General features: G+C 47.4%; 7 protein-coding genes and 1 non-coding gene across 12 annotated transcripts; 4 read left to right on the top strand and 4 right to left on the bottom strand.

Annotated features, from left to right (window-relative positions):
• Positions 1 to 716: 716 nt before the first annotated feature.
• On the bottom strand, positions 717 to 2160 carry LOC100832528 (phylloplanin). 2 transcript variants are annotated; one of them, XR_002962532.1, is made up of 4 exons: positions 1872 to 2160; positions 1485 to 1769; positions 1277 to 1372; positions 717 to 1204 (listed from the first exon to the last, which is right to left on the bottom strand). XR_002962532.1 is itself a non-coding variant. In XM_024457949.1 (3 exons), exons 1-2 carry the CDS (start codon positions 2074 to 2076, stop codon positions 1486 to 1488), a joined length of 489 nt encoding a protein of 162 aa, XP_024313717.1. In that variant the 5' UTR covers positions 2077 to 2160; the 3' UTR covers positions 980 to 1372; position 1485. The 2 variants fall into 2 exon arrangements, 1 of the variants encoding a protein (XP_024313717.1); XM_024457949.1 differs by having other exon boundaries at positions 980 to 1372.
• A 635-nt stretch (positions 2161 to 2795) lies between these two features.
• On the top strand, positions 2796 to 4935 carry LOC100832221 (60S ribosomal protein L18-3). The gene is made up of 5 exons (XM_003562411.4): positions 2796 to 2915; positions 2999 to 3088; positions 3199 to 3327; positions 3445 to 3627; positions 4511 to 4935. The coding sequence occupies exons 1-5, from the start codon at positions 2802 to 2804 to the stop codon at positions 4667 to 4669; spliced, it is 675 nt and encodes a 224-aa protein (XP_003562459.2). The 5' UTR covers positions 2796 to 2801; the 3' UTR covers positions 4670 to 4935.
• Positions 4936 to 5159: 224 nt separating this feature from the next.
• Positions 5160 to 6165, bottom strand: LOC100837018 (ethylene-responsive transcription factor RAP2-3). The gene is made up of 2 exons (XM_003559761.4): positions 5900 to 6165; positions 5160 to 5790 (listed from the first exon to the last, which is right to left on the bottom strand). The coding sequence occupies exons 1-2, from the start codon at positions 6048 to 6050 to the stop codon at positions 5282 to 5284; spliced, it is 660 nt and encodes a 219-aa protein (XP_003559809.1). The 5' UTR covers positions 6051 to 6165; the 3' UTR covers positions 5160 to 5281.
• Positions 6166 to 7077: 912 nt separating this feature from the next.
• LOC100836704 (probable acyl-CoA dehydrogenase IBR3) lies at positions 7078 to 13723 on the top strand. 4 transcript variants are annotated; one of them, XM_003559760.4, is made up of 16 exons: positions 7078 to 7516; positions 8078 to 8218; positions 8651 to 8782; positions 9220 to 9408; positions 9511 to 9588; positions 9932 to 10051; positions 10153 to 10251; positions 10325 to 10442; positions 10762 to 11030; positions 11175 to 11369; positions 11626 to 11768; positions 12198 to 12282; positions 12365 to 12574; positions 12648 to 12800; positions 13113 to 13217; positions 13304 to 13723. In XM_003559760.4, exons 1-16 carry the CDS (start codon positions 7229 to 7231, stop codon positions 13493 to 13495), a joined length of 2517 nt encoding a protein of 838 aa, XP_003559808.1. In that variant the 5' UTR covers positions 7078 to 7228; the 3' UTR covers positions 13496 to 13723. The 4 variants fall into 4 exon arrangements, with proteins under 4 accessions (XP_003559808.1, XP_014752674.1, XP_010234033.1 ...); XM_014897188.2 differs by having other exon boundaries at positions 10756 to 11030; XM_010235731.3 differs by having other exon boundaries at positions 7079 to 7516; positions 10759 to 11030.
• LOC100836397 (pectinesterase) lies at positions 13621 to 18174 on the bottom strand. The gene is made up of 2 exons (XM_003559759.4): positions 16827 to 18174; positions 13621 to 14628 (listed from the first exon to the last, which is right to left on the bottom strand). Exons 1-2 carry the CDS (start codon positions 17887 to 17889, stop codon positions 13928 to 13930), a joined length of 1764 nt encoding a protein of 587 aa, XP_003559807.1. The 5' UTR covers positions 17890 to 18174; the 3' UTR covers positions 13621 to 13927.
• Positions 18175 to 19886: 1712 nt separating this feature from the next.
• LOC100836087 lies at positions 19887 to 20879 on the top strand. Its single transcript, XM_003559758.3, has one exon. It carries the CDS (start codon positions 19887 to 19889, stop codon positions 20634 to 20636), a length of 750 nt encoding a protein of 249 aa, XP_003559806.1. The 3' UTR covers positions 20637 to 20879.
• Positions 20880 to 21268: 389 nt separating this feature from the next.
• Positions 21269 to 23831, bottom strand: LOC100831315 (60S ribosomal protein L19-1). The gene is made up of 5 exons (XM_003562408.3): positions 23657 to 23831; positions 22443 to 22565; positions 22050 to 22363; positions 21610 to 21662; positions 21269 to 21529 (listed from the first exon to the last, which is right to left on the bottom strand). Exons 1-5 carry the CDS (start codon positions 23766 to 23768, stop codon positions 21505 to 21507), a joined length of 627 nt encoding a protein of 208 aa, XP_003562456.1. The 5' UTR covers positions 23769 to 23831; the 3' UTR covers positions 21269 to 21504.
• A 1123-nt stretch (positions 23832 to 24954) lies between these two features.
• On the top strand, positions 24955 to 25025 carry TRNAG-CCC. Its single transcript has one exon. It is a non-coding gene; the product is annotated as a tRNA-Gly (tRNA).
• Positions 25026 to 25233: the final 208 nt, after the last annotated feature.

The raw sequence follows: 25233 nt of genomic DNA, 5'->3' as shown, positions 1-25233 counted from the left end.
AAACGGCACGCCCAAAAAGCACACGCTGCACGTTAATTAGTCGGGGAATCCGATACCGCAAAGCTTCCCAGCTGCCGTGGATTCATCGGGCATATATCCAGCTAGAGCTAGGTTGTGCAGAAATTGGATTTCCAGATGAACCGCTTGGACTTTAATTTGCTCCTTGTCCAGTCCTTAACCAGTTGTCAGGCCGAGAGATGTGCTATACTACACAGAACGATGATTGGTTTAGTACGGAGTACGTAGTATAATCAAGTCACGGGAGTGGGTAGTACCAGCAAAGTGCCACTGCAGAGGACACTACCTACTCCTCGTGTTTGGATTGCCTCGACTCGCAAGTGGCCTGTATACAATTAAGCTCGATTCATCACCTCGATGATCTGTGTTTTCTTAACGCACTAACTCTGCAGCAAGTGCTCCCACGAGAGTTCGTCGCACTTGAATTGTGTTTCGTAGCTCAACTTCGCCACCCACATTAGGTTATCATCGTGGCAAAGCTAGCTAGAATGAGTGGCAAAGCTTGCCATACACACTGGTAATAAGGTTTTGGCAAAAGTATAATAAAGCCTGTGTCAAGTGAGGCTGCAGGCCCTGAAGGAAGTGTGGCAGTTTAAAACAAGCACTAGCTATAAGCATGCATGCGAGCCACTGTGGAAAGTTTTGACAAGAAACATACATAGTCAAGATGAAATGATGAAAGGCAGAACTAAAGTTTATTACGTGTGGCACACTGCAGAATTCAGAGTGGCATTTCACTTTTCTTGGCCCTTTACATATCCTGCCCACTTTAGACTTGTAAGAAAAAAAAGAGCACTATATCTGTCCGGCGATTGGTGAAGGCCCATTAGACATGATTGTGTTTATTACACCACTACGAATCCTGTAAACGAGTTGTTACAGCCTCGGGCGATTGTTTTGCAAGCAAGGTGATCCGGGGACAGCGTGCTTTATTCGTTCCCGCTTTCGAAGAAGAAAAAGATAACCATGGACTAGTAGCAAGGTTTGATATGATGACAAGTATCAATAAAAGCTCTTTTTTCTTGAAAAAGGAATCAAGAAAAAAATACGAAGTTTTTTTCTTCTTCTTGGTGGCTGCGGATCGAGTCGTCGCGACGATGACGCCAATTCTGATGATCTTATTTGCATGCATCCGGTTCTACGACATCACTCCACAAATACCTTCATCCATCCTGCTTCTTCCGTCCTGAATTAACTAACGTGTAACTGTATACGAATTGAATTTATACAAATCCGTATCAATTAATTCGGGACTTACTTCTTCAACGAGCAAGAGTCAAGATGCAGAGAGATGGAAGGACCCACTGTAACAGTCAAACTAGCTGCTAGATCTCCCAGTACATGTACCAACATACTGCCATACATACATTTGCAGCTGGATTAACAACACAGGGAAGAAGAAAAGACACAGACAGATCAACACGAGATGTGATCAATCAGTCATATATTTTTTGAATCCGACATACATCATCGGGGGTGGAAGGAGAATCCGGCGGGGAAGAGGTGGAAGACGCCGCCGAGCAGCCTGGCGAGCGGGCCTTGGAGGTGCGACACCAGCTCCCCCGCCGGCGGCAGCGTGGCGTTGCACTTGACGAGCGGCGTGTCCACCACCAGCGAGCACCCGCCGACGAACGCCTCCACCGCCACCGCCGCCGCGCCCGTCAGCTGCAGCTCCATCGTGAACGTCCCGTTCGTGCTCGTCGTCGCCCCCGCCACCACCTGCCCCGCGCACCGCAGCTCCACCTCCGCATCTGCAATTCAGATCGAGATCGAAGAAAGGTTAAGATCAATCGAGGATTGATTGAAAGCTTTGCAGGGTTAATCGATTTGAATTTTGGAGTGGTGGTACGGACTTGGGAAGGCGGGGGAGGTGGCGATGTCGATGAGGCTGCCGGTGCTGCAGGGGACGGCGCCGGCCACGACCACCTTGGCCTTCTGGAACATCGTCTTCGCCTTCCCGGCGGCGCCCGGCAAGCTTAAGGACGCCGCCACCGGGATGATCATCACGGTGGCGGCGAGGAGGACGACGGCCTGCAGCAGCTTGGATGATGATGCCATTTGAGTATTTGTCCGAGTGTGTTGGGTAGATTAGATTTGGCTGGCTGGTTCAGCTCCGTGTGCTTTGGCTTCTGTAGGGATGACTGGCCTGTATTTATAGACCCGGAAAGTGGAGCTGTGAAAGTTAGTGACTACTCTATTTTAACGTTTTTTGAACATAGATACATTCATATTTGGACAAATTTGAGACAAATAATATGGATCGGATGGAGTAGTAAATTGTTGATGTATTTTGACGTTTTTTGAACATAGATACATCCATATTTAGACAATTTTGAGACAAATAATATGGATCGGATGGAGTAGTAAATTGTCGATGTATTTTGACGTTTTTTGAACATAGATACATCCATATTTAGACAATTTTGAGACAAATAATATGGATCGGATGGAGTAGTAAATTGTCGGGGAAAGAAGGTTACGTAGTGGAGTAATTCCAGTTTTACTGAGTAAGTTGAATTCGCCTCAACTGCTGATCTTCACTTTTGATGAAAAAAAGAGCAGAGAAGCTTGTGTGGATTAACAGATTACACCATGCAAAAACGTCCAAAGAGACACTTTACAAAATTTAAAATCAAGTCATGACATTTCATCTGTAAACTTTTCAGCGAAAATAGCAAAAAAAAAAGTGAGGGAGAGCGAAAATTTCATCTGTAATCGGACATGAGCAATAATCTAGCCCAACGAAAGTGGCCAACACGAAATTAGTTTAGGCCCAGCCCACCATGCCTATATCCGTCCACCCCATATTTAGGCTCCACTCCTCACTCCGCCCCCTAAACCCTAGCTCCCCTCCCGCCGCCGCCGCCTTTCCGCACCTCTGCCGCCGCGCAACCATGGTAATCTCCTATTCCTCCTCCTCGTCCTCCTCGTCTCCCCAAATCAACACCTCGCTGACGCCACCCGTTCGTTTCGCGCGCAGGGTATCGACCTCGTCGCCGGCGGCCGCAACAAGAAGACCAAGCGCACGGCGCCCAAGTCCGACGATGTCTACCTCAAGCTGCTCGTCAAGGTAACCCCTCCCACCCCCCCCCCCCTCTCGGTCCGGCTGCTGTTGCCGCCGTAGCCTTGCCTGCCTGGTCAGGGATTCAGATTTCGTTGCGGTTTGTTTCATGCGCGTAGCTCTACCGCTTCCTCGTGCGGAGGACGAAGAGCCACTTCAACGCGGTGATCCTGAAGCGGCTGTTCATGAGCAAGACCAACCGCCCGCCGCTCTCGATGCGACGCCTCGTCAGGTTCATGGAGGGCAAGGTATCCGTCCTGTATCTCGCAGTGTGCCATTTTGTTTTGGGTTGCGTGGTCTAGATGATTGTTAGAAGAGCTAGTGGATGTGATGCTAATGTGGGCGCGTGTCTGCGGTCTGTGCAGGGTGACCAGATCGCTGTGATCGTGGGCACCATCACCGACGACAAGAGGGTCTACGAGATCCCGGCGATGAAGGTGGCCGCGCTCAGGTTCACCGAGACGGCGAGGGCCAGGATTGTCAATGCCGGTGGCGAGTGCCTCACCTTCGACCAGCTCGCGCTCCGTGCGCCGCTTGGACAGAACACGGTATGATTCAAGTTTCATCTTGAGCTAGTAATTATGTTCTATGCATGTCATGTCTTGCAGTAGTACCCAGAGATTTAGAATTGAAAGACAATCTATTAATTTAAACTAGTAAGTATTCTCGGTCCCTCTAAGAGGATGAATCTAACAAGTAGATTACATTGATCTTTTATGCTAACCTATTCACATAATCATGTGTACTTATTCAGAATTCACACTAGCCAATGATATATAAAAGTTTATATCTATATGGCTGGCCTAACAGCCCATTGCAACTTTGTCATGGTTGCACTGGTGCCAAATGTCCAACCAAAACTAATTTATTGATGACTGTTAAAATACTTTTAACTGTTTTCCCCAACGAGATCATCTTAATTGTTAAATTGGATGTTTTAGGCTTGTAGATTGTTTGCGTTTTGGTTATCATAGTCTGCTTTTTTGTTTGCAAGAGTTGCTTAAACCTTGACATCTTACACTCAGTCACTCACATTGAATGATTGATTCATCCAGGGTAATAAAGTGTTTGGGGTTGGTACCACTGTTTTTTTTCCTCACATGGCTTATAGAGTTGCGTGTACTGTTAATATGGTGCTCGCAAACTTTCAAAAAAAAAATGGTGCTCGCTCTGAATTCTACCAAAACTAGATCTTGTTGTATTCATATAGAGAAATTGCTCCAATTTGTCGTATCTCTTTATTTGTTTAGAGATGTGTCAACTCCTGTTATGATGTTTAAAAGTTTCCCCCTTTTTCATGTATTAGTGACCACCTCAATATAAGCTGTGTGCCTTCTAGGGTCATTATCTGATAATCACCAGCTGAACTTTCTTTCTTCTTGTGTCTCATTGCTAGATGACTATTCTAACAATTGGCATTTTCTTGAATAGCTTCTCCTGAGGGGCCCCAAGAATGCCAGGGAAGCTGTTAGGCACTTTGGCGCTGCTCCAGGTGTCCCACACAGCCACACCAAGCCATATGTTCGCTCAAAGGGCAGGAAATTTGAGAAGGCAAGAGGAAGGAGGAACAGCAGGGGCTTCAAGGTTTAAGCTGAAGCAGTTTTGTCACCCTTGTGTCGTATCGCTCTTGTTACTTAATCATTACTCCTTTGGATACCAGAATTATACTGTTTTAGATGTCAGAATCTTGTGCTGATGAATTTTTTAGAACCAGTTAATTTTTGGTTTCATGTTTGTCACTAGCCAGTTATGAATATCCTTTTGGAAATCATATGGGGCCTTTCCCCTATGTGAACCTTTACAATTGTTGATCTTTCATGAGTTATCTCCTTTGCCGTGTAACTGGTCAAAATACATGGTCAGAATTGTGGTATTCAATTTTTAAAATTGAACGCCGGGTTGTCAGATCGCGGTAGTATACCCATTTAGAAGTTCAGTACTGTCGACGACATTCCTTGGGTATGTACTCCTTTGGATTCATATTACTTGTTTCAAATTTGCCTAAATATAGATATATCTATGTTTAAAAAGCGTCGACAAGTAACATGGATCGGACATCATCCAACACAAAACAAGAATGCAACCGTGAAGCACTACAAATTTATTTATTGGGTATTCATCTTCGAAAAAAGAACTTCGAGGGTCTTACAAAAACCAAACCATATGGAAAGGACATCTTCAAGTCGATCATTTCACCACTAATTACATAGACACGGCCATGTTGATGTTGTCATCGAAGCTCCAGAGCTCCAACCCAGCCTCCTGTTGCTGCTGATGCTGTGGCGGCATCTGGTGGTGCACGTAGGCAGCCGCCGCCGCCGGCCCCTCATCCGCCGTGACGACGTCGTTGCCGGCGACGTCATATGGATGGCGGCAGAGGCCCGACACACCGTCACCGTCGTCGTAGTACCAGGGCAAGGGTGCCATCGCCGTGCCGCGGTGGACGGGGACCTCGTCGCCGGGGGGCGGGTCCTCGTTGGGGAAGTTGACCTTGGCCTTGGCCCCCCGGATACGGCGCGCGGCGCGGTCATAGGCCCTTGCGGCAGCCTCGGCGTCGGCGAAGGTGCCGAGCCACACCCGCGCGCCCTTGCCGGGGTCCCGGATCTCCGCCGCCCATTTCCCCCACGGCCGGCGCCGGATGCCGCGGTACGCCGTCTTCCTCTCCCGCTTGTTGTTACTGCCCTCCCGCCTCCTGCTCGGCTCCGCGGGCTCTGCGGAAGAAACCCAAGCTCTCATCCGTGTTCCCGGTACAGGCAGAAGGTCGATACGAATTACAACTAATTAGCGTGTGAGGAAAGATGGCATACTACTAGCACGTACCTTGGTAGTGTGGGAACTTGCACGCGCCGGTCAGGCTCAGGCCAGCCGGGTAGAGCTCGTGCCCGGCGTCCGAGGCGAGCGGCCAGAAGTCGGCTGTGCGGTGGTGGTCGTGCTCCGGGATGCAGTCGGGGATGATCGCACCGCCACACATTGCTGGTAATAATCTATGCAATCTTTCTTTTCTCTTTTTTGAGAAAAGATCTATGCAATCTTGCTGCGGTGCTGATAGTAAACGAGGCCGAAAGGTGGGTGTTGTGAGCGTGGAGCGGAGCCGATCGCGTGCTTAAATAGACGTGCATGATGAGAGGCGATATCCGCGAACATACGCCTGCATGTGCATGGTCGGTCGTTGTTAAACCGTGGGCGTTGCTATAGCTCGGCGACTGGCCTCTTTAACGCGTTGTGATATAATCGCTCTACGACGGGTCCCGGGGGCGGCGCAACGAACACGCTCTCTGCTAGCTTAGCTAGCTAGCTAGAGCAAGTAAAGTGAAGGATCGACGATGCTTTTGCTTTGTTTATTTACTCCCACGAGTAATTATTAGTGTGATAATCTGCGGACCCTGGTTCTAGTTTTCCTGGGGCGTAGTACGTACGTGTGACCGCCTCTGTTTTTCTCATTCCGGCGGGCCTAAAAGCTCGTTTTTCGGGCCGGTCTCGGCCGCCGGAAAGCCCTCGGCCTGCCTGTGTGCGGCGGCAGCCACTTGGTTGGTCGACGTCACCGCCTAACCGGCCGTGTTCCGTCTCCGTCGGGTGTACCACCAACGGCAGCGATGGATCATCCAAGTCCATCTTCAACGGTCCCAATCGATCCAGTCGAATCGGCGATCATTGATTCATTTCAGTAGCCCAAGTCCATCTTCAAGTTTGAGAAAGCAAGCTGCTTTTGAAATATTTGCCCAAATCGGTAAAAAAAATCTGTCGCATTTTTTTTTGCTGTAAAAAAGATATACTCCGTATTTGTTTTTTTCTTGTATTTTTTTTCTGAAACAAACAAGTGGGCTGGATCCGGGCTCCAAGATGCCGAGAGGCCTGTCACGTCGCATTCCGGTTCAATCAGCTGCCGATCGATGATGGAGAGCAGCAAAATCATCAAACGTACAGTATATGCTCCCGAATATCACTGTCAGCCGAGATACACCGATGACTTCGAGGCGCGCACGGAAACTCCTCCAAGCAGGCCGGCCGGCACACGAACAGAACAAAGCCTCTCCTCGCCTGGCCTAAAGGGAAAAAAACAGAGGAAGCAGAGTAGCAGGCCGTCAAATCTTATAGCCGTCGTCGTGTACTCCCCTCTTCCGCAAACCCCCGGAGTCAGCGAGGGCGAGGATGGCGGCGGGGGCGAGGCGGACGCGGGAGCTGCTGCGGCCGGTGGACGCGGCGCAGGCGCTGGACGAGGCGGCGCTGCTGCGGTACGCGGCGGCGCACGTCCCGGGCTTCCCTTCGCCCGCGCCTTCGCTGGCGCTCTCGCAGTTCGGCCACGGCCAGTCCAACCCCACCTACTGCCTCGAGGTCTCCGTGCCAGGAGGAGGAGGGGAGACGAGGAGGTACGTGCTGCGGAAGAAGCCCCCCGGCGCCATCCTCCAGTCCGCCCACGCCGTCGAGCGCGAGTTCCAGGTACTCCCAATCATCAACCCTCCCCTGCCTCCGCTATCTGCTAGCTCAATTCGGTCGGTTTGCAAGCTGCCGTTGCAGATAATCCCGTTGACCAATTTAGTCTGAAGAATTACTCCTCTTCCGATCTGATGCTACAGTGAAATCAGCTTTAGTTTCGTACTACTTAGGATCGGAGCCATACTACTAATTCTACATTTTGCTCCGGATGGCGTTCCCTTTGTGGGAGTATGTATATTGACTAACCAGGGTGATGTTACGTTACCATGTGGAACCATTTCCACCGATTGAATTGAGTCCTGTGAATCCGTCTGGTCACTGGTATCTACGCAGGCAATGTATGGTTGCTGCTTACAACTAGAGAACGGTGTATCCTTGTGGTGCTTACTAAGAGCAATTTGAAATTTCTAACTTATCAGATCAATCGTGATGCTCTCTGGCTTTAACCGTGTGGTAAAAGTGAGTTGCATGTGAAATGCTTCTTATGTGTCATTGTTTTCCTTCCGATAAATGATAAGTTACGTGAGCTTACTCTGTGGGCTGTTTTTTTATATATGGAAGCAGGTTCTCAAAGCTTTGGGTGCTTACTCAGATGTTCCCGCCCCTAAGGTGTTCTGTCTTTGCACCGATGCAAGCGTGATCGGAACCCCTTTCTATATAATGGAGTATCTAGAAGGAATATTGTACCTTGATACCAAGTTGCCGGTACGCTGTTTGTCGAGCATCCTTGTCTTCTCCATTCTTCGTATTTACTGACCGGTTCATCAATCTGTCGATGCACTCGATAGTTGTTACATCAGACTTTTGTCTAGCTTATGATAGTCGCTTCTAGTTGTAGCACAAATATTAAATACGTGTGTTTGTATGCAACATATGTGCACATATCAAATGAGAACAGTCTTACAGTTAGATTAACAACTAGTAACTCTATGTATTTGTTCAAATATAAAAAGTTCAGACCAAATGAAAACTCTAAACACTTTTCGAACCCCTCTTCCTCTACAGCATTTAGAGTTATCTAGCAGCTGGGATCAGAGTTCCCATATTCCTATTTTAAGTTCCTGAAATGAACATGACAAATTGGCAATGATCTTGTTCATGACAATTTAGCAATTTCTTGTACCCTTTTTTATGCAGGAAACAACACCTTCTAAAAGGAAGGCTATCTATTTTGCTGCTGCCAAAACTTTGGCTGCTATACACAAAGTTGATGTGGCTGCAGTTGGATTGCAAAAGTATGGGAGAAGAGACAATTATTGTAAAAGACAGGTAGGTTTTATGTAGCATTCATTTCTTTATGTGTTGATTGCGCTCCCTCCTTTCTGACTGTTTTTAAGGATGAGTGTCAAAACAAACTTATTTCCATAATCATTGAGTTGTGCAAGAGAACTCCCCTGTTTGCAATGGTGCTTGCACATGGTCGCAAATCCAACACCCCATGTTTGAGTCTCATTCCTACCTTAATATTGAACTGTGGACTTATAACAAATATATGCCATTTAGTTGCATAACATGCCTCTTAGGCCATATACTAAGAAAATGTGATGTTCCTTACAATCAATCGATCTCTTACTGTAAAATAAAATTAGGTGCACTTTGGTAGTTGTACTGAATAAGAACTCTAGAAGCAAATGTGCTCTCTTTCTGTTCCAGAGTTATAATAACTTCGATTAGCATTTAAAGACAATTATTCTTTCCTGGTTCAGGTAGACAGATGGGAGAGGCAATATCTTCATTCGACTGGTGAAGGGAAGCCTGCACGTTACCCTAAGATGCTTGATCTGGTTCGTTGGTTGAAAGAAAATGTACCAGAAGAAGATTCATCAACAGGATTAGGAACTGGCCTTGTTCACGGTGATTATCGTGTTGATAACCTTGTTTTTCACCCAACAGAGGTTTGTATTTTTATTTTTTCTGCCCATGCGGGTATTTATGCAATCTCCTGAAGTAAATAGTTTTAGATCTTCTGTTTGCTGATTGCTTCTGTTTCTGTACAGGACCGAGTAATTGGTGTACTAGATTGGGAACTATCTACTTTGGGGAATCAGATGTGTGATGTTGCTTACAGCTGTATGGTATGAATTACTTATTTACATCATGTTTTCTTTTGTTACTTTTATTATATAGTTCTAGCTCTTCAATTGTGACGTGTTAGCTTAGTTGTACTCATTGGTTATTATGTCACTAGGTTAGCTGATGTTCTTTTGAAAGAAGAACAGTAGGGGAGTTTCCTGCTGTATCTCTAACTGAAGTTAGTTGCACAACAATGCAGCATGAATATAGTGTCCCATTTACGCTGTGCTCTATGTAGTAGTGAGTAGTGACCAAGAACAAAAGCTGCTGCAACCTGTGTCTATAGCATTTAAATCACTTTGCTTTGTATGTTATGTTTGTCTTGATTATTATTTATTTTTGCAGCAATATATTATTGATTCAACACCCACCGAAAATAGTTCTTATGGAGGATTTGAGCGCTCTGGCATTCCAGATGGCATCCCTCAACTGGAAGAGTACCTTGCTGTATACTGCTCCATGTCTGTAAGCATCGTGTTGCTTCCATTTTGACACTGGCTGGATGAATATGGCACGCTTACTCGCCACTTCTTATCCCTCTCTGATTTCTTAAAAATGTTCCTCAGGCAAGACCCTGGCCTGTGGCAAATTGGAAATTCTACATTGCATTTTCATTGTTTCGAGGGGCATCTATCTATGCAGGAGTATACCACAGATGGACGATGGTACTTCCGTACTTGTCTCTAATTCTGAAAATCTCTGCCTGCTTGCCTATTCTAATTCAGAGCTGGTGCACAGGGTAATGCTTCAGGTGGTGAACGTGCTAGATTTGCTGGCAAGGCGGGCAATGCTATGGTTGACTGTGCCTGGAATTACATAAATAGAGAAAATGTCTTGCGAGAACAGCCTGCCACAGGTAATTATATCGCACAGCCTCATCCGAACAATATCTTGCCATATAGTTGAGTACAGTTTTGTGGACGCGCCCTGTTTACATTTTCGTAAACCTTGTTGCTGTTCCAAACAACTTGCTTTGCAAAGCGTGAAAAATGTGTATGTGATCATTTATTCCTTTTTTAGTACTCCCTCCGTTCCTAAATACTTGTTGTGGTTTTAGTGCAAATTCACGACAAGTATTTAGGAATGGAGGAAGTAACATTTTTTTTGTTCTCTTAAGTCTAAGGTACTTAAATGCTGTTAATATTTAAGTGACCAACCTTCAATCTTAGTAGTAGGCATGCTTGTCTCGAAAGCTCCACGGCAAGAATTCCACAGAGAGCAGGAAGGTTCAACTTCAACTAATGGCCAAGGCAGATTTGTTCCTAGCGAAAAGGTTATGCAGCTCAGGGAAAAAATAATGAAGTTTATGAAAGATCATATATACCCCAAGGAGGATGAATTATACAAACATGCACAATCAACCTCGCGGTGGACAATCCATCCAGAAGAAGAAAATTTGAAAGCACTAGCAAAAGAGGAGGGACTGTGGAACTTGTTTATTCCGGTATCTTTCTGTTTTCCTTTGAGATCTTTCATATTTACTTGACCAATGATCCACAAAATTAAGAACATTAGTGCTTGCTTTAGTAATGTAGGGTGCATTAATTCTATACTTGCTTTCTGTGCTGATTAAAATGGTTGTACGCAGCTTGACAGTGCAGCTAGAGCAAGAGAACTACTACTTGAGGACCGATCTCATATTTCTCCTGGAAGTTCCGATGATCTTTTGCTAGGTGCGGGACTCACAAATCTTGAGTACGGATATTTATGCGAGATTATGGGCCGATCAGTTTGGGCTCCACAAATATTTAATTGTGGTGCACCCGATACGGGTAATATGGAGGTAAACTAGCAACTGTCCTCTTGATTCTTCCTTTTTTTGTATCGTAAAAAAAGCTGTCTGCATGATTTTTTTTCTTATTCTATTTCCCAGCATAAAGAAAGATAGATGGTGTGTTTATGTGCTTGCAAACGAGCCATATTTTGTATGCTAATAATTTCTAGAAGGATCTCAAAACATATCTCAAGTTTGAATGCTTTATTGCAGTTGTGTAGTAATTTTGTGTCTGACAATTTGTTATACGAAACTCTCATTATAGGTTTTGTTGAGATATGGAACTAAGGAACAGCAGAAGCAGTGGCTCGTTCCTTTACTTGAAGGGAAAATTCGTTCTGGATTTGCAATGACAGAACCACAAGTTGCATCTTCCGACGCAACAAATATAGAATGTGCAATTTCCAGGTAACAAAAATAATGAATAATTATTAATCGGCATGTCGTTGTTGTTTGTTTTGGTCCTCGGTAGTCAAATTAAATACATGTGGTTAATTGCTACTGCCTCTCCTCTCCTTCTCGAGTTACAAGATATTACCTTGTTAAGGACTAAAATGTAGTTGGTAAATGACATGTTTAGCAGCCCCCAGTTCCTGCAGCAGCCAACCTTCTCGTTTTTCTATTTTTTCCATCTAAAACTATTTTCAGTTTAATAGGATAAAAATAGTTAATTTTTCGAAACCCCTAAATCTCATATATTTTTCAGGAAGGCATTTATATCACCACAGCATGCATTTCCTTGCCCCCTCTTTTGATAGTTAAAACAAATGGCATTGCTTTCTCTAGTTTAAGCTTTCTGCGTTGCTGCTCACTTCTGATATTTGCCCCCATCGACAGACAAGGAGATTTCTATGTGATAAATGGCAAGAAGTGGTGGACCAGTGGGGCTATGGACCCAAGATGCAAAATCCTGATATTAATGGTAACTGTTACCTCTTCATTAAAGTGGTGCTATGGGCGATGTAAAGTTTTCTTTTAATGTCAAACTTGTTTGTTTCATCCAGGGAAAGACAGATTTCTCAGCACCTAAACATAAGCAGCAGTCAATGATTTTAGTGGATATCAACACTCCTGGAGTGCAGATAAGGAGACCATTATTAGTCTTTGGTTTCGATGATGCGCCTCATGGGCATGCAGAAATTACTTTTGACAATGTGCGTGTTCCAGTCAACAATATCCTCCTTGGTGAAGGACGGGGTTTTGAGATTGCTCAAGTAAGCAGTAATTTTCCAATACTGATAATTTTATAATCTGTACTATCAATGTCATATTGAAGATGCTTTACAGGGAAGACTAGGTCCCGGAAGATTACATCATTGTATGAGACTAATAGGAGCAGCAGAACGTGGCATGAATATGATGGTTGAGAGGGCCTTAAGTAGGACCGCATTTGGAAAGAGGATTGCACAGCATGGTTCGTTTCAATCAGACCTTGCAAAGGTATGACCTCTTTGACCGCTTGCATCGTTCATTTGCAAATCCATGAATTTGGTAAATAAACGTGTCTATTTCACAGATACTAGATGCCACATGAGTTATCATTTTGTTGTTCTTATGTTTTCTAGGGAGTTTCAATATTAATCTGCTGCTTGTACATATAGGCTCCAGAGTCCAGACAACTAAACATCCCTACAGCTTCTCAAGTTATAGCTGTTTATTTATTATGGCTTTGAAAAATATTCCTTTAGGAATGTTTCAAAACTTTGTTACTTGTTGTTGTGTGCATTCCACTGACATGGATGTGGAATCCAGTGTCGGATAGAACTGGAACAGGCCAGGCTTTTGGTGCTTGAAGCAGCTGATCAACTCGATCGGCATGGGAACAAGAAAGCCCGCGGGATCCTCGCAATGGCCAAGGTAAACTGGCTTTACCACTTTAGCACCTTCTTTTTAATCATCATATCAAAGAAACAAGAAAAGAGTGAATCTGCGCCTTTGTGTAGGTGGCAGCTCCAAATATGGCCTTGAAAGTGCTTGACATGGCAATGCAAGTCCATGGCGCTGCTGGGGTCTCGTCCGACACGGTCCTATCACATCTATGGGCAACAGCTAGGACACTGCGGATCGCAGACGGTCCCGATGAAGTCCATCTGGGCACAATCGCGAAGCTGGAGCTGCAAAGGGCAAGGCTGTAAGAGTAAGAATGATGTCGTTGAATAACAGGGGGACAACAAAACCTCAGGAAAATAATAATGACAGCATCACAGCACACAGGTAGTAGGTAATAAGTGGCGTTAAATTCGTCCATGTACGACTCCAGTTAGCCCTGTCGATTGCACTGTTATTTGTCCAAAGAGACCAACCCTGGCAGTACAGTTACAGGAGTACAAATAACTCAACGAGTATTGCAGATCTGAACGCTAGTTACAGGGGTACCAATCACTCAATCAGTATCACAGATCTGAACATTATTGTCACTAACAACTCCTCTTTGGTGTACAGGTGAGCCGAATCGCTCAATAAGTGAGAAGCCTAACCCCCCTGCTTCATGTGTAGCCTTCGGCCATTGTCCATTTTAACCACTGGAGGTCAGATCCTCGTAAGCAGAAAACCAGCTGGTTCTACTTCTAGCCGAGGCCCAGCGTGTAGGGAAAGGAGCTGGAGTTAAGCCACAGGTCACCCTGTACAAACGCCTGCACAGTAAAATTACTTGCATCCGCAGCGCCCGCAAGCACATGGTACCCAGGCCACGTCACCCGAGCCGACGTGTCAGCGCCAGGCCCACGGTTCATATACTCAGCATAATACAGCGTGTCAAGCCCGAATCCGCTGACGTTCCACTCGAGCCACCCTTTGGGGTGCACCAGGCTCTCCATCTTGCACCCCATGAACACCGTCCTGGAATAAGCCTTCCACGGCCGGCCAAGGTAGCTGGAGAAGTTCCCCTGGACGGGAACCAAGTCGGCGGCGGCGGCGACCTTGCATCCCTGGAGGACGATCCCGGTGTTCTGGTTGGGGTCCTCACGGCCCTGCGCCGTGAAGACCGTGGTCCGCTGTCCCGGTCCGGGGCGGCGGGCGTAGAGGTTGCACCCTTGCAGCACCGCGGCCGCGTCGCCGAAGACGAAGTCCACCGTGCCGTAGACGTCGCAGTCCTTGTAGAATTGGCGGAGGGAGTGGGCGTAGAGCGTGTCTTGGTAGCCGGCGAAGCTGCAGCGGTAGAAGGCTGAGAGGTCGGCGTTCACCCGGAGCGCCACTGCTTGGTGCTTGCTTGGCCCCGCCCCGTTCTCCACCGTCAGATCACGCGCCAGGAACCCCGTCCCGGCCACCGCTGCAAAGTAAAATAATAAAGAGTTTCACTCATGTTGCCGAACTTTAGTTTCTGTTCTACTAGACTCCGTGACAGAGTACGTACAATGTGTGTGCATGTTCCTATGTCGAGCAACCAGACAAGGCCGGAAAGTGCACGCGTGGTTGTGGACGAGACCGGCCGGCCGGATGAGCCATATATCCGTCGCGCACGCCAACTCCATTTTGGTATGGGGTGATGTCGGCTTGCTCTTGTTCCTTGGCTCAAGGTGGCATCACGGGATCTAGCTAAGATGGCCAAATATAAGTTGGTCTTGAACATTATTGCCACGCCAAAACGGCCTTTTCTAGCTAGGCAGGCACCACACTACGTACGGAAATCTAGATGTTGTGCTATGTACTCCATATAACATGTTAACCGTTTCGAACCTAACACCGATACGATATATCTCTGTCGATGCCTGCAAGAACTCGAGGTCCACCGTCCACGTACACGTACATAACAAAGGGGACCGGCCACGGCCAGATCGGTCGAAGACACCAACGGAAGTTTGGGAAAGAAAGTAAAGAAGGAAAAGGAAAAGCGCCCGGAAAAAGTCATGCAGCAGGACATACGGCTTCACGGTAAACGGAAGAAATACTTTTTAAAAAATTAAAAATACCAAAACCTGAAAGAGAAGTCCAGACAAACAGGACCATAGCTCCGTAGTAGTTGTGCTACTTATAACTGGCTGCACAATTTGCAGTAGTGGCCGAATGGTTGTATTGTCAGAGATAACAGGATCGGTTTCTGTTGTCTGCCATCAGCAGCGCGCATCAAACTCATCCAGGGCGGCAGTGCTGCTAGCTGCTACTACATCGATCGCATTTCCTCTTTCCATTTCGCAGTCAGTGCTCGTCAGCCAGAACGTAGAGGTGCGTCAATCCATGGCTGATGGCTCACCAAATTGGCTGATTACAAGTAAATACGAGTACCTAACCTAACCGCTCCCGTGCTGCACGGCTCCAAAAGACCGAAAATGCATGCCAGGAACAGGAGGATATGATGTGTTTATTGCGTGACCGGTCGGTCGGTCGGTCGGTCTTCTCGTGCACGTTGGTATTAAATGTGCTCGGTCGGTCGTCTCCATTCGGCCGACGGCCCGAGCCACATTTGATTCTGACATTTACTCCAGCTCACGGCGACGTCGGCGAGCTACGGAGTAGTTAAGTTCCGGTCTTCCGGATCACCCAGAGCCAGCCATCTGCACCTCCTCGTACGCTACTGGCTAGAAGAGCATGCAGTAAGTTCGTACAGAGGCAATGTGAGTGTCATACAATTAAGTACAGTACCACGCGTACGATGACACTCGTGATCGCTGATCAGCGGGGTGTACCACACATACGCGCCGATGCTAGCTCACGAGCCCCGCGCGCGCCTCACCGCAAATTAAGGCGCAAACAGCCAAGAAGGCGCCGCGTGCACGTGGAAGACGTATTCTCTGCGGGCGTCAGCAGCGCGTCACTCACTGGCGATTGCCGGTGTCGGCGCCTCGACAGCGGCTCGTGCCTGCTGCCGGAGGGGAATGAAACGGCTCGTACTAAACGCTGGAGCTAGCTAGCCAGGCTACAATGTTCGTGCGTGTAGATATTAATCCAACAGAAGATGTTTCGATTTTAATTAAATTTGAATGCATCTATACATTAAATCATGTCTAACTACATCTAAATTTTGACAAACTTGAGACATCTTTTGTTGGACGAAGGGAATCCTAGAAATCTATAGTATATAGATGTACTCTTACTTGTCGAAATATTACATGTATCTACATATTTTTTACACATAGATATATCCGTATTTGGGTAAATTTGAGACAAGTAATACTGATCGGAGGGAGTAGCAAACCGTAGTAAGTGGTATTAATTTGAAGTAATTTGAATAATCTTTCGGACAAAAAAAATGTCTCGAGTTTGTTAAAATCTGAATATATCTAAACATGATCGACTTAGTGTATAAACGTATTTAAATTTAGTCAAGTTGAAACAAGTTTGGTTGGACCGAGAAAGTAGTACTCCATGCGAATGCATGAACGAATGAACTCCTGTTGGAGTATGTAGCTAGTGCTTAGAGATGTCTATCGATAAAGTAATTAAAATCGGAACAAATGAAGAGATTAGTTTAGCGCTTTTTACTAAGATGATCAGTGGAGGAGTACGTAATTAGCGACTTAGCGTACGTACCGAGCGTGGCGGAGCGGAAGGTGGTGTAGTTATCGACGACGTTGCGGGACGCCTTAATGACCGTCTTCCACATCCCGTCGCCCACCAGCATCAGGTTCGTCTTCTCGCTCCCGACCTCCACATTCTCGAAATACCCCCCGGTCTTCACGCGAATCACCCACCGCCTCGCGCTGTTGTTGGGCGCCGCCGCCACCGCCTCCCCCACCGTCGCGTAGTCGCCGCTCCCGTCCTTGGCCACCGTCGCGTCCGCAGCCGCCACCTGCTGTTGCTCCAGCCGCCGCCGGTCCGCCGCGGATATCCAGGACGGGAAACCGCCGGCGCGATTTGGGACGCGGCGGCGGCGGCGGCGGGAAGAAGAAGGGAGGCGGCGGAGGAGGGCGAGGGAGTTGGAGAGGAGGTGCGACACGTGGAGGATCCGGCCCTGGATGTAAGGCCGCACCCGGCCCGGCGAGGAGTCCGATGGGCCTGGGCCTGGGCTTGGGCCGCCTGGGGTTTGGGTTGGGTCGGAGAAGCCGTCGAGGCAGGTGAACTGGTTGGTCATGGCGGCCGACAGCACCGTCTGCACCCCGGCGACGCGCTCCTCCGCCGTCCGGCTCGAGTTCGAGAGCTCGAGCTCGAGCTCGGAGCTTGCCGTGGCGAGCTGGGTTAAGGTGTGGGAGAAGAGCTCGAGGCAGTCGGCGAGCGCGAGCCGGTCGCGCACCCGGAGTTGCGAGTGGCGCTCAGGCGCGAGGTAGGAGGTGCAGTTGGAGGCGGCGGCGCGCACGGCGTCCGCGGCGCGGGACACCACGTAGGAGATCACCTCCGGCAGCGGCTTCTTCGACAGCCCCGGCGGCATGGCGGAGAGCGTCGCGGCGCACACGTCCCCGTGCAGCAGCATCCCGCCGCAATGCCGCTCCACGGCGGCGGCATCGTCGGGGAATGTGGGTTGGCCGGAGGATGCTGTGGGGAGCAGGAGGAGGAGGAAGAAGAAGAAGGTTGCTGCTGTTGTTCGTGTTGTTGGTTCGAGGTGCTGATGGGTTCGGATGATTCTTCTTGGAGCTTGAGTTTGAGATGGTGGTGGCATTCTGTTCTGTGCTGCTTTTGTCTGTCTGTGTGTGGTGGAGTGAGCTGAGAAGCTAAAGACCAGTGATCAGTGAGTGAGCTGGGGCCGGAGTGAGTGAGCGTGACAAGGACAGTGGCGAGCGAGCGAGCGAGATCGATTGGGGCAAGCGACACTTTTTATAGCCACCGGTCGAGGCCGCTAGATGCTCTACCGTCCGTGTATGCCTCCAATTAGACTGACATGGAATTTAGTTTTGAGGGGGATCCTACTCCGTGCTACTTCTTCTTTTTGAACTCTTCTTGTTTAAGTACGTGCAAATGATACGCACCCCACACTCTGATTTTGCAAGACGCGTATAATTTCTTCCTTAATTCCTCCCTTTGTCAACAATCAAACACACCAACGACGATCTGCCGCTATACAGTATACTCCTTCCTACTTACTCCTAGCTAGTACATGGAGTGCTAACGAAGTTTCTGTTCTCGAGTAATTGACTCAATTAATCGACCTGCTGAATCTGAGCTCATACATACAATACTGTACTCAGTACAGTACTCTACTGATACTAGTAGCCAGTACAGTATTTTTCTACCACAAAAACGTCAAAACGTAGACGTACGTGGACTCTGAGTGCCGTAAAACTAGTCAGTGCGACATTCATACATCCCAGTCCGCACGCTTCTGCAGACAGATTCCAGCGTAGATCGGCTGCTTAATTAACTAGCCAAAAATGGAGATTCTAGTACAAAGCACGCATATACCAAATGAACAATGCAAGAAGTGGCTGTTCCGTACTGTTAGTAGTATCTGGTCTAATCACTCAGATTTAAGCAACCATATTTGTTGACGGAGGAATAACTATACTACTAATCGTGCAAGGTTCTCCTACATACTACTCGTACGTACTACTCGGTTCATATTTGTTGACGGAGTACTGTATTAATTGAGTGCTAGTACTCGGTTCATTTAACGGAAATGCTTGCATATATTGCTGCATATTGCACCCGGCTGAATGCCTGCATGCGTGCCCAGTGGCCTGCCGCTTTTACTGACGCGGTTTTGCAAATGCGTGCCATACTGTCAGCTAGTAGTATCTAGCTATGCATATGCCACCACCGCCGTCTGCATGTGAGACGTACGGGGAGATTAAAGCAACCGCTGCTATCGTTCGGACCGACCTGACACTGTCCGATCCATTAGCATCGTCCTCCTCCCGGCCCACGCGGGGTCCAAAACGGAAAAACATGTATGCAATGCAGAACAGCAGAAAAACAGAGAGATGAGCATATATCTAATGTTAGGGCTGACTGAGATGGCATTTTGTAGCTGTAACCTGCCGGTGTTTATTATCTCAAATTGTTCATCCATCATCCATTACCAGGACACATGTGACTGGATTAGATAGGAAGGGCCAAGGATCGGAGCATGGGCCGGTGAAGAAGACGACGCCTCTATCTCAATGCCATCTGATTGCTGCTATCCACCACATTGTTTCCTGCAGTTCTCGATGGAGTGTTAACAGACAGGGTTAAGTAGGCAGCAGAAATAATCCCAGGTCTCCTACGCTGCGGATGCATCGTCCGCATGGTATCGAGCGACGACCTATGTAAAAAAAAAAAGCGGGAAAAGAGGAGTCGTTACTGCCCGTTGCAACGGCTGTTTGCAGAAAATTAAGAAGAAGATAAAACAGAGAAGGCTTTATTTTCCATCCAGTAGCTTTTAATGGGCCGGAATGTAGCGGGCCGAACGGGGGACCCCAACTGATGGATGCAGCCCAAAGTCGAAACATCCGGGGCATTCCAGAGACAGATCTTCCTAGTCGGCTCCAACTCGACTCGTGTCTTCCACCTCATTCTCGGCCGCCACGTGTCAGTCTCTCTCGACACTCCCAAGCAACCCACCCGCGCTTCATATACAGCCGCCACGATCAAGAACGAAATCGAGCACCGAGACAGAGATAGCTGAAGCAATCGAAGAATTCTTCTCCGTATACATTATAGCTAGCGGCGGCCATTGCCATGATGAGCACGGCGCGAGCTCTCCGCTTCGTGGCCTCGGGGCAGCAGCCATGGCGATCCCTCGTGCAGCGCGGCCGCGCGCTGTCCGCCGGCTCGACGGGAGCCGGCGCGGGGGACCCGGCCGTCCACGCCGGCGAGGGCGACGGCCAGCCGCCGAGCGACGACTACACGGATCGGCCACCGAAGTTCTCCGCCGCCGAGGAAGCCGCCGCCCACGACAGGTTCACACCGCCGGAGACGAAGGCGAAAAAGCCCTTCGCTCCCTCGGGGGGAACTAACAATAAGCTCGGGTCCCAGGAGCTTGCGGACCCGGCGGAGGGATCCTCGCTGACGCAGAAGCGGCGGCGGCACTCGTCGTCTTCTTCTTCCGCGGCGCCGGCGGGGAGCGACCCGCTGGGGGAAGCGACGGCGGGGGAGGAGGAGGCGGAGGCGCGCGGGGTGAGGGAGGAGGACCGGGAGTACTACCGGACCCACAAGCCGTCGCCGCTGGCCGAGGTGGAGTTCGCCGACACGAGGAAGCCCGTCACGGCGGCCACGGACGGCGGCGCCCAGGACCGGATGGAGCACGACGTGCCCGGGACGATGGTGGAGGACACGGCGGACGAGTCGCTGGCGCGGGCGGAGGAGATGTTCAGGGAGGCCGCCAGGCGAGGGAACCCCGCCTGGCCGCACTCGCGGGCTCTCGCCGCCATGCTCGCCGCCCGCCGCGGCGGCCATGGAGACGGCGGCGCCGCGCCGTGGGGCAGCTGATGGTTGCCGTGTGATTAAACTCGCTTGCGCAGCGCATCTTAGTTGCTTCGTGCAGCAGTGGAGTTTGTTGTCGTAGTGGCAATAGAGCATTTCGAACGTACGAATGCTGGAGATGGTCAGAGAGAGTTGTAAATTATGTTGTGCTCGTTTTTTCTTTTCTTGAAACTGGGTGTAAAATATGTTCGCAGTGTAAATTATGCTGTGTCTCTTTTTGTTTATCGAATGTGGGTGCTAAATATGTTAGCAGCAGTAATATGATTTCTCTCGAGCTAGCTTGAATATACGGTTTTCGTTGTTCAGCCAACCAAAACGCGACCATATATTTGTGCATGCACGAGAAATACCTTTGAGGCTTTTGAAACCGTACTGCAGCCACGTACCATATGCCAGAAAACAACAAGAGTCCGGCGAGTCAAGCAAAAACCAAATACGCCCTTTATGCATGCACCTAGCCCAACATGAGCAGGATTGTATACAATGGACCTTAGTTTCGGTGAACAGCGCATACGCAAGAGTTCACCACTTCACGAAATCAACACCCAAATCAGACAACAAACAAAAACGTGTACCCACGTCAAAAACCAAATGGCGTTACCGTAGATTCTCCTGTTGCCAAAGACCAGCAGGAGACGTAATGATAATACGTAAGCAGGTGATACAGGATGTAAAAACTAGGTTCATAAACATAACCTTTAAAGAAACTCTGCATAATAAACATCTCAGCTTACATCCAACCAACAGAACAAACATGATATGTTTATAAGGTATCTTAGACACGACTGATTGGATATAGCCCAACACATTTCTGACGCTCCAAAATTAGCCTAACCCTTTTCCAGAAAGCTAAAGCTTCGCATCAAACAAACCTTCACTTCTTCGCCTTCTTTGGGGCCCTGTAATATGAAAATTGGAGTACATTAGCTCAATGAAACACACAACAATCCAAGGCCATCAAGATTCTGATGTAACTTACGCTGCAGTTGGAGCTGGAGCTGCGGCTGCGGCTGGTGCATAATCCTTCGGGCCCTATTGAAAAGAGAGTTCAAGGTAACCAAATGTTAACAACAATAGTACGATCATAGAATCCAATCATATTTCTGCCTTCCACAAGGAAAAATAAATTGATTGTGTCTACACTAAGATAGATTCATTATGTCAACAATGGAAGAAAGAAATCATCCCATGAACAGGAAACACTGAATATGACACAATATGGTAGCTTGCCTTATTCAACATTAACCTACAAATAGCTTTCAATTCTCATAATGAACTACCAGAACAAGGGAAGATGATAATTCAAATACAAATTCCGTGAATGTTAAACTATTGGTATTGTGATATCAATGCGGAAGCAGCAGTACATCTAGTGGCATGATGAAATAAATAGAGATGCGCCAGAAAACATTATAATACCTGGGCCAATCTCTCCTCCCTCCTGGCAATCTTCCTCTCTCGGCTTGCCTTGCTCTTAGCGCGTTTGGCCTCGAACTGATCAGAAAGGGTCTTCTCTCTCGCCTTCTCAGCCTTGGACTTGTGGATACTCTCCATAAGGACCCTCTTGTTCTTGAACATGTTACCCTTGACCTTCAAGTACATGTCATGGTACATGTGCTTGTCGATCTTCTTTGCCTCGCGGTACTTGCGCAGCAGGCGCCTCAGGACACGCATCCTCCTCATCCACAGAATCTTGGTGGGGAGCCTAGCCTCCCGGGTACCCCTACGCTTACCTGTACAGAGAGCAGAAGGAAATATAAGGCACACATTTTCAAATATGAACACTATGATGCCAAAGATGTAGCTGCATACCATATCCTGAGTGACGTCCCTTCTGCTTGGCCTCATGTGCCCTCCTTGCACGAGACCTGGAGTGGATCTTCTGAGGCTTCTTGATGATGAATCCATCCTTGACCAACTTCCGGATGTTTTGCCCTGCAAATTTTAATTATAAATTTATTACATTTGTATTCTTTTACAAATCAACGTTTTAACAAAACAATGCATACTAACAAAAGGCAGTCTCGATAGATAGACCGTAGTCTCAAACAATTATGCTTGTGTAAAAAAATGAAAGAGGTTGGTGTACATAAGTACTCGTTGCTGAAATATGCATACTAACAAAAGGTAGTCTCAATAGATGATAAACCAGAGTCTCAAACGATTATGCTTGTGTACACAAATGAAAGAGACTAGCACACATAAATACAACATTCTAGAAATATACATACAAAGAATGTAATCTCAAGCTAATGGGGCAACCTGTTCCCTAAAATTCAGCATTTTCTATGTAATTGTCTATTAGTGTTGGAAGTGTGGGGAGAATTTGACAAACATTGATTAAAGTTTTGGTGTAAATGTTCTGCCAAACAGAAAACAATACAGCAATGGCATCTCTGCATATTTGGATATATTGCCTATACATAAGTTACACCTACATCGATATTAGGGACAGTTGATGCCTGTGCCTGGATACTTGAGCACAGTACATGCATCGAGCACGCACAGACAAATACCACTTACTGATCCTCCTGGCATAAAAAAAAAGCTACAGATATCTATAACACTGCCGACACCAGCATCATGGCATGCAAACCGGCCAATTTAATGCGGCAAGACACGGAAAATACACAAGGTTTTTGGCATGAGCATGTCTGGCAACTCCATCTAAGTGAATAGACACGTTGACAACAGCGTGCTACAACCAACTACACGAATCCGTGCCTCATCTAGTACTAGAAACATCATACAGGTAAATCTGTGCAGCACAGTCCATGGCAATCATGGTAAAATCAGAAACAAAGAACAAAATCATACGGCAATCCGCAACACGAAGAACGCCAATCATGGCAACCAGCTGTTCATACGATCGATGAGGTAAGCGCGCGCGGCACAAGCAAGTATCGCTCGATCCTCTACGAGCTACCTAAACCGCGGAGATCACCATAAAATCAACAGATCTACGGGATACACTTGATAAGCGAGAAGCTGGGGGGAGAGAGAGAGAGAGGAGAGGAGGCTCTTACGGGAGTTGGCCATAGAGATCTCGTTGACCTCATTGGGGTCGAGCCAGACCTTGCCCTTGCCGCACTTGAGGACGCTGGAGGCCAGGCGCTTCTGCAGCTTCAGCGACACCATCTTCGCCGCCGCCGCTCTCCCTTACCTGCGGTGTGGTTGTGGCGCAAGGGTTTGGGAAATGCGGCGCAGGCGGCGCCTTATAGCTCGATGGGGATTAGGGTTTCCGGGGCTCTCTGAGTTGGGCCAGGCCTTTGTTGTATGGCCGCTTCCTCCACTGCTTGGGCCTACGGTAGTTGGGCCAGACGATTATCGAACATAAGAGACGTAGTTGGGCCATCCTAAAAGGATTTCCTGAATCCCTTTATCCGACTTCCTTTTCCGCTAAAAAAAACAAATCCGACTTCCTTTTGTCAAACAGAAAACTCCCTTTACTGTCAAAAAAGAAAAAACTCCCTTCCCTAAAAAAAACAGAACTTTCTTTTCATTATTCATCTTATAGAAGCTTTGCCTCATCTGATGATTGGCTCGGCGTTGTCAAGTACTTGAAATAAATACCAATTAGTGTAACTTAATTCACTTTTGTCAACTCATATATGAGTAGCATGGAAGGCTAACATGGATTAAAGAATAATGAGGGTGATTTAGTGGTCTTGGGGCGTCTACAAAGTTATACAACGTATTTTCAATCATGAGATGTTGTATTTTCTTTTTACAGTTGCAGACGTAGCACCCTTGTTGATGGGAGGAGACCAGGAGAGGAAAAATAATCCTATGACTTATTCGGTTTATATGATTCTGAAATCATAGGAATGGGGAAAGTATAGAATTGGAATGTCATGCACACTCCGGTCCTTATGATTTTTCAACGAGGTATTACATAATGCTTAGAATTTTTAGGAATCAGGCTAATTTGGATAAAATTCTTAGAAATCTAACATTTTCATTCCTACGAAACAAAGAATTCCTAAGGGTTGAAATACTATACAAATCCTATAAGATTCCTCCAAACCGAATAGGCCCTAAGAGATATATATGTTCTTTCCTTCAAAGAGACGTCCATTATATGTCACGTGGCTTATTCATTATCTTATAGTTGTTATTTTTCTTTTTGAGGCTAATTTAACTACATGTCATATAATGCACATGGTTGTGTGAGCTGGAGTGAGAGACCAGGCCTCTTAGGATTATTTTTCTTATCTAGGTGAATACTCCATGATAGAGCTTAGAAACAAGTGTTAGGCTAAAAATCGCCCCCTTTTGTTAATTCGGTTACGACTACAGAAATTGTCCATTCGTCGTCAGTCAGGCGCATCTGGTGTAGTGGTATCATAGTACCCTCCCACGGTACTGACCAGGGTTCGATTCCCTGGATGCGCAATTTTTTGGTTTCTCAAAAACATTTGGTTGCGGCCTAATTACACGCCGCTCATGTGGTGCACTATAGACACCAGGCAAAAATCATTTTCCTTGGTATGTTTAGCTATGTATGGAGACTGTGTGGCAAACCGGACTAAATTTATGTGTTTAAATACGTGTGGCTTGTATTTGGACATTTCTACTTTAGGTCCAAGGAGGGAGGAGCATC

This window comes from Brachypodium distachyon, chromosome 1 (genome assembly GCF_000005505.3).
Source record: "Brachypodium distachyon strain Bd21 chromosome 1, Brachypodium_distachyon_v3.0, whole genome shotgun sequence".
Lineage (NCBI taxonomy): Eukaryota > Viridiplantae > Streptophyta > Magnoliopsida > Poales > Poaceae > Brachypodium > Brachypodium distachyon.
The sequence above is the reverse complement of the archived record's forward strand: the minus strand, read 5'-3'. Positions and strand labels throughout refer to the sequence as shown.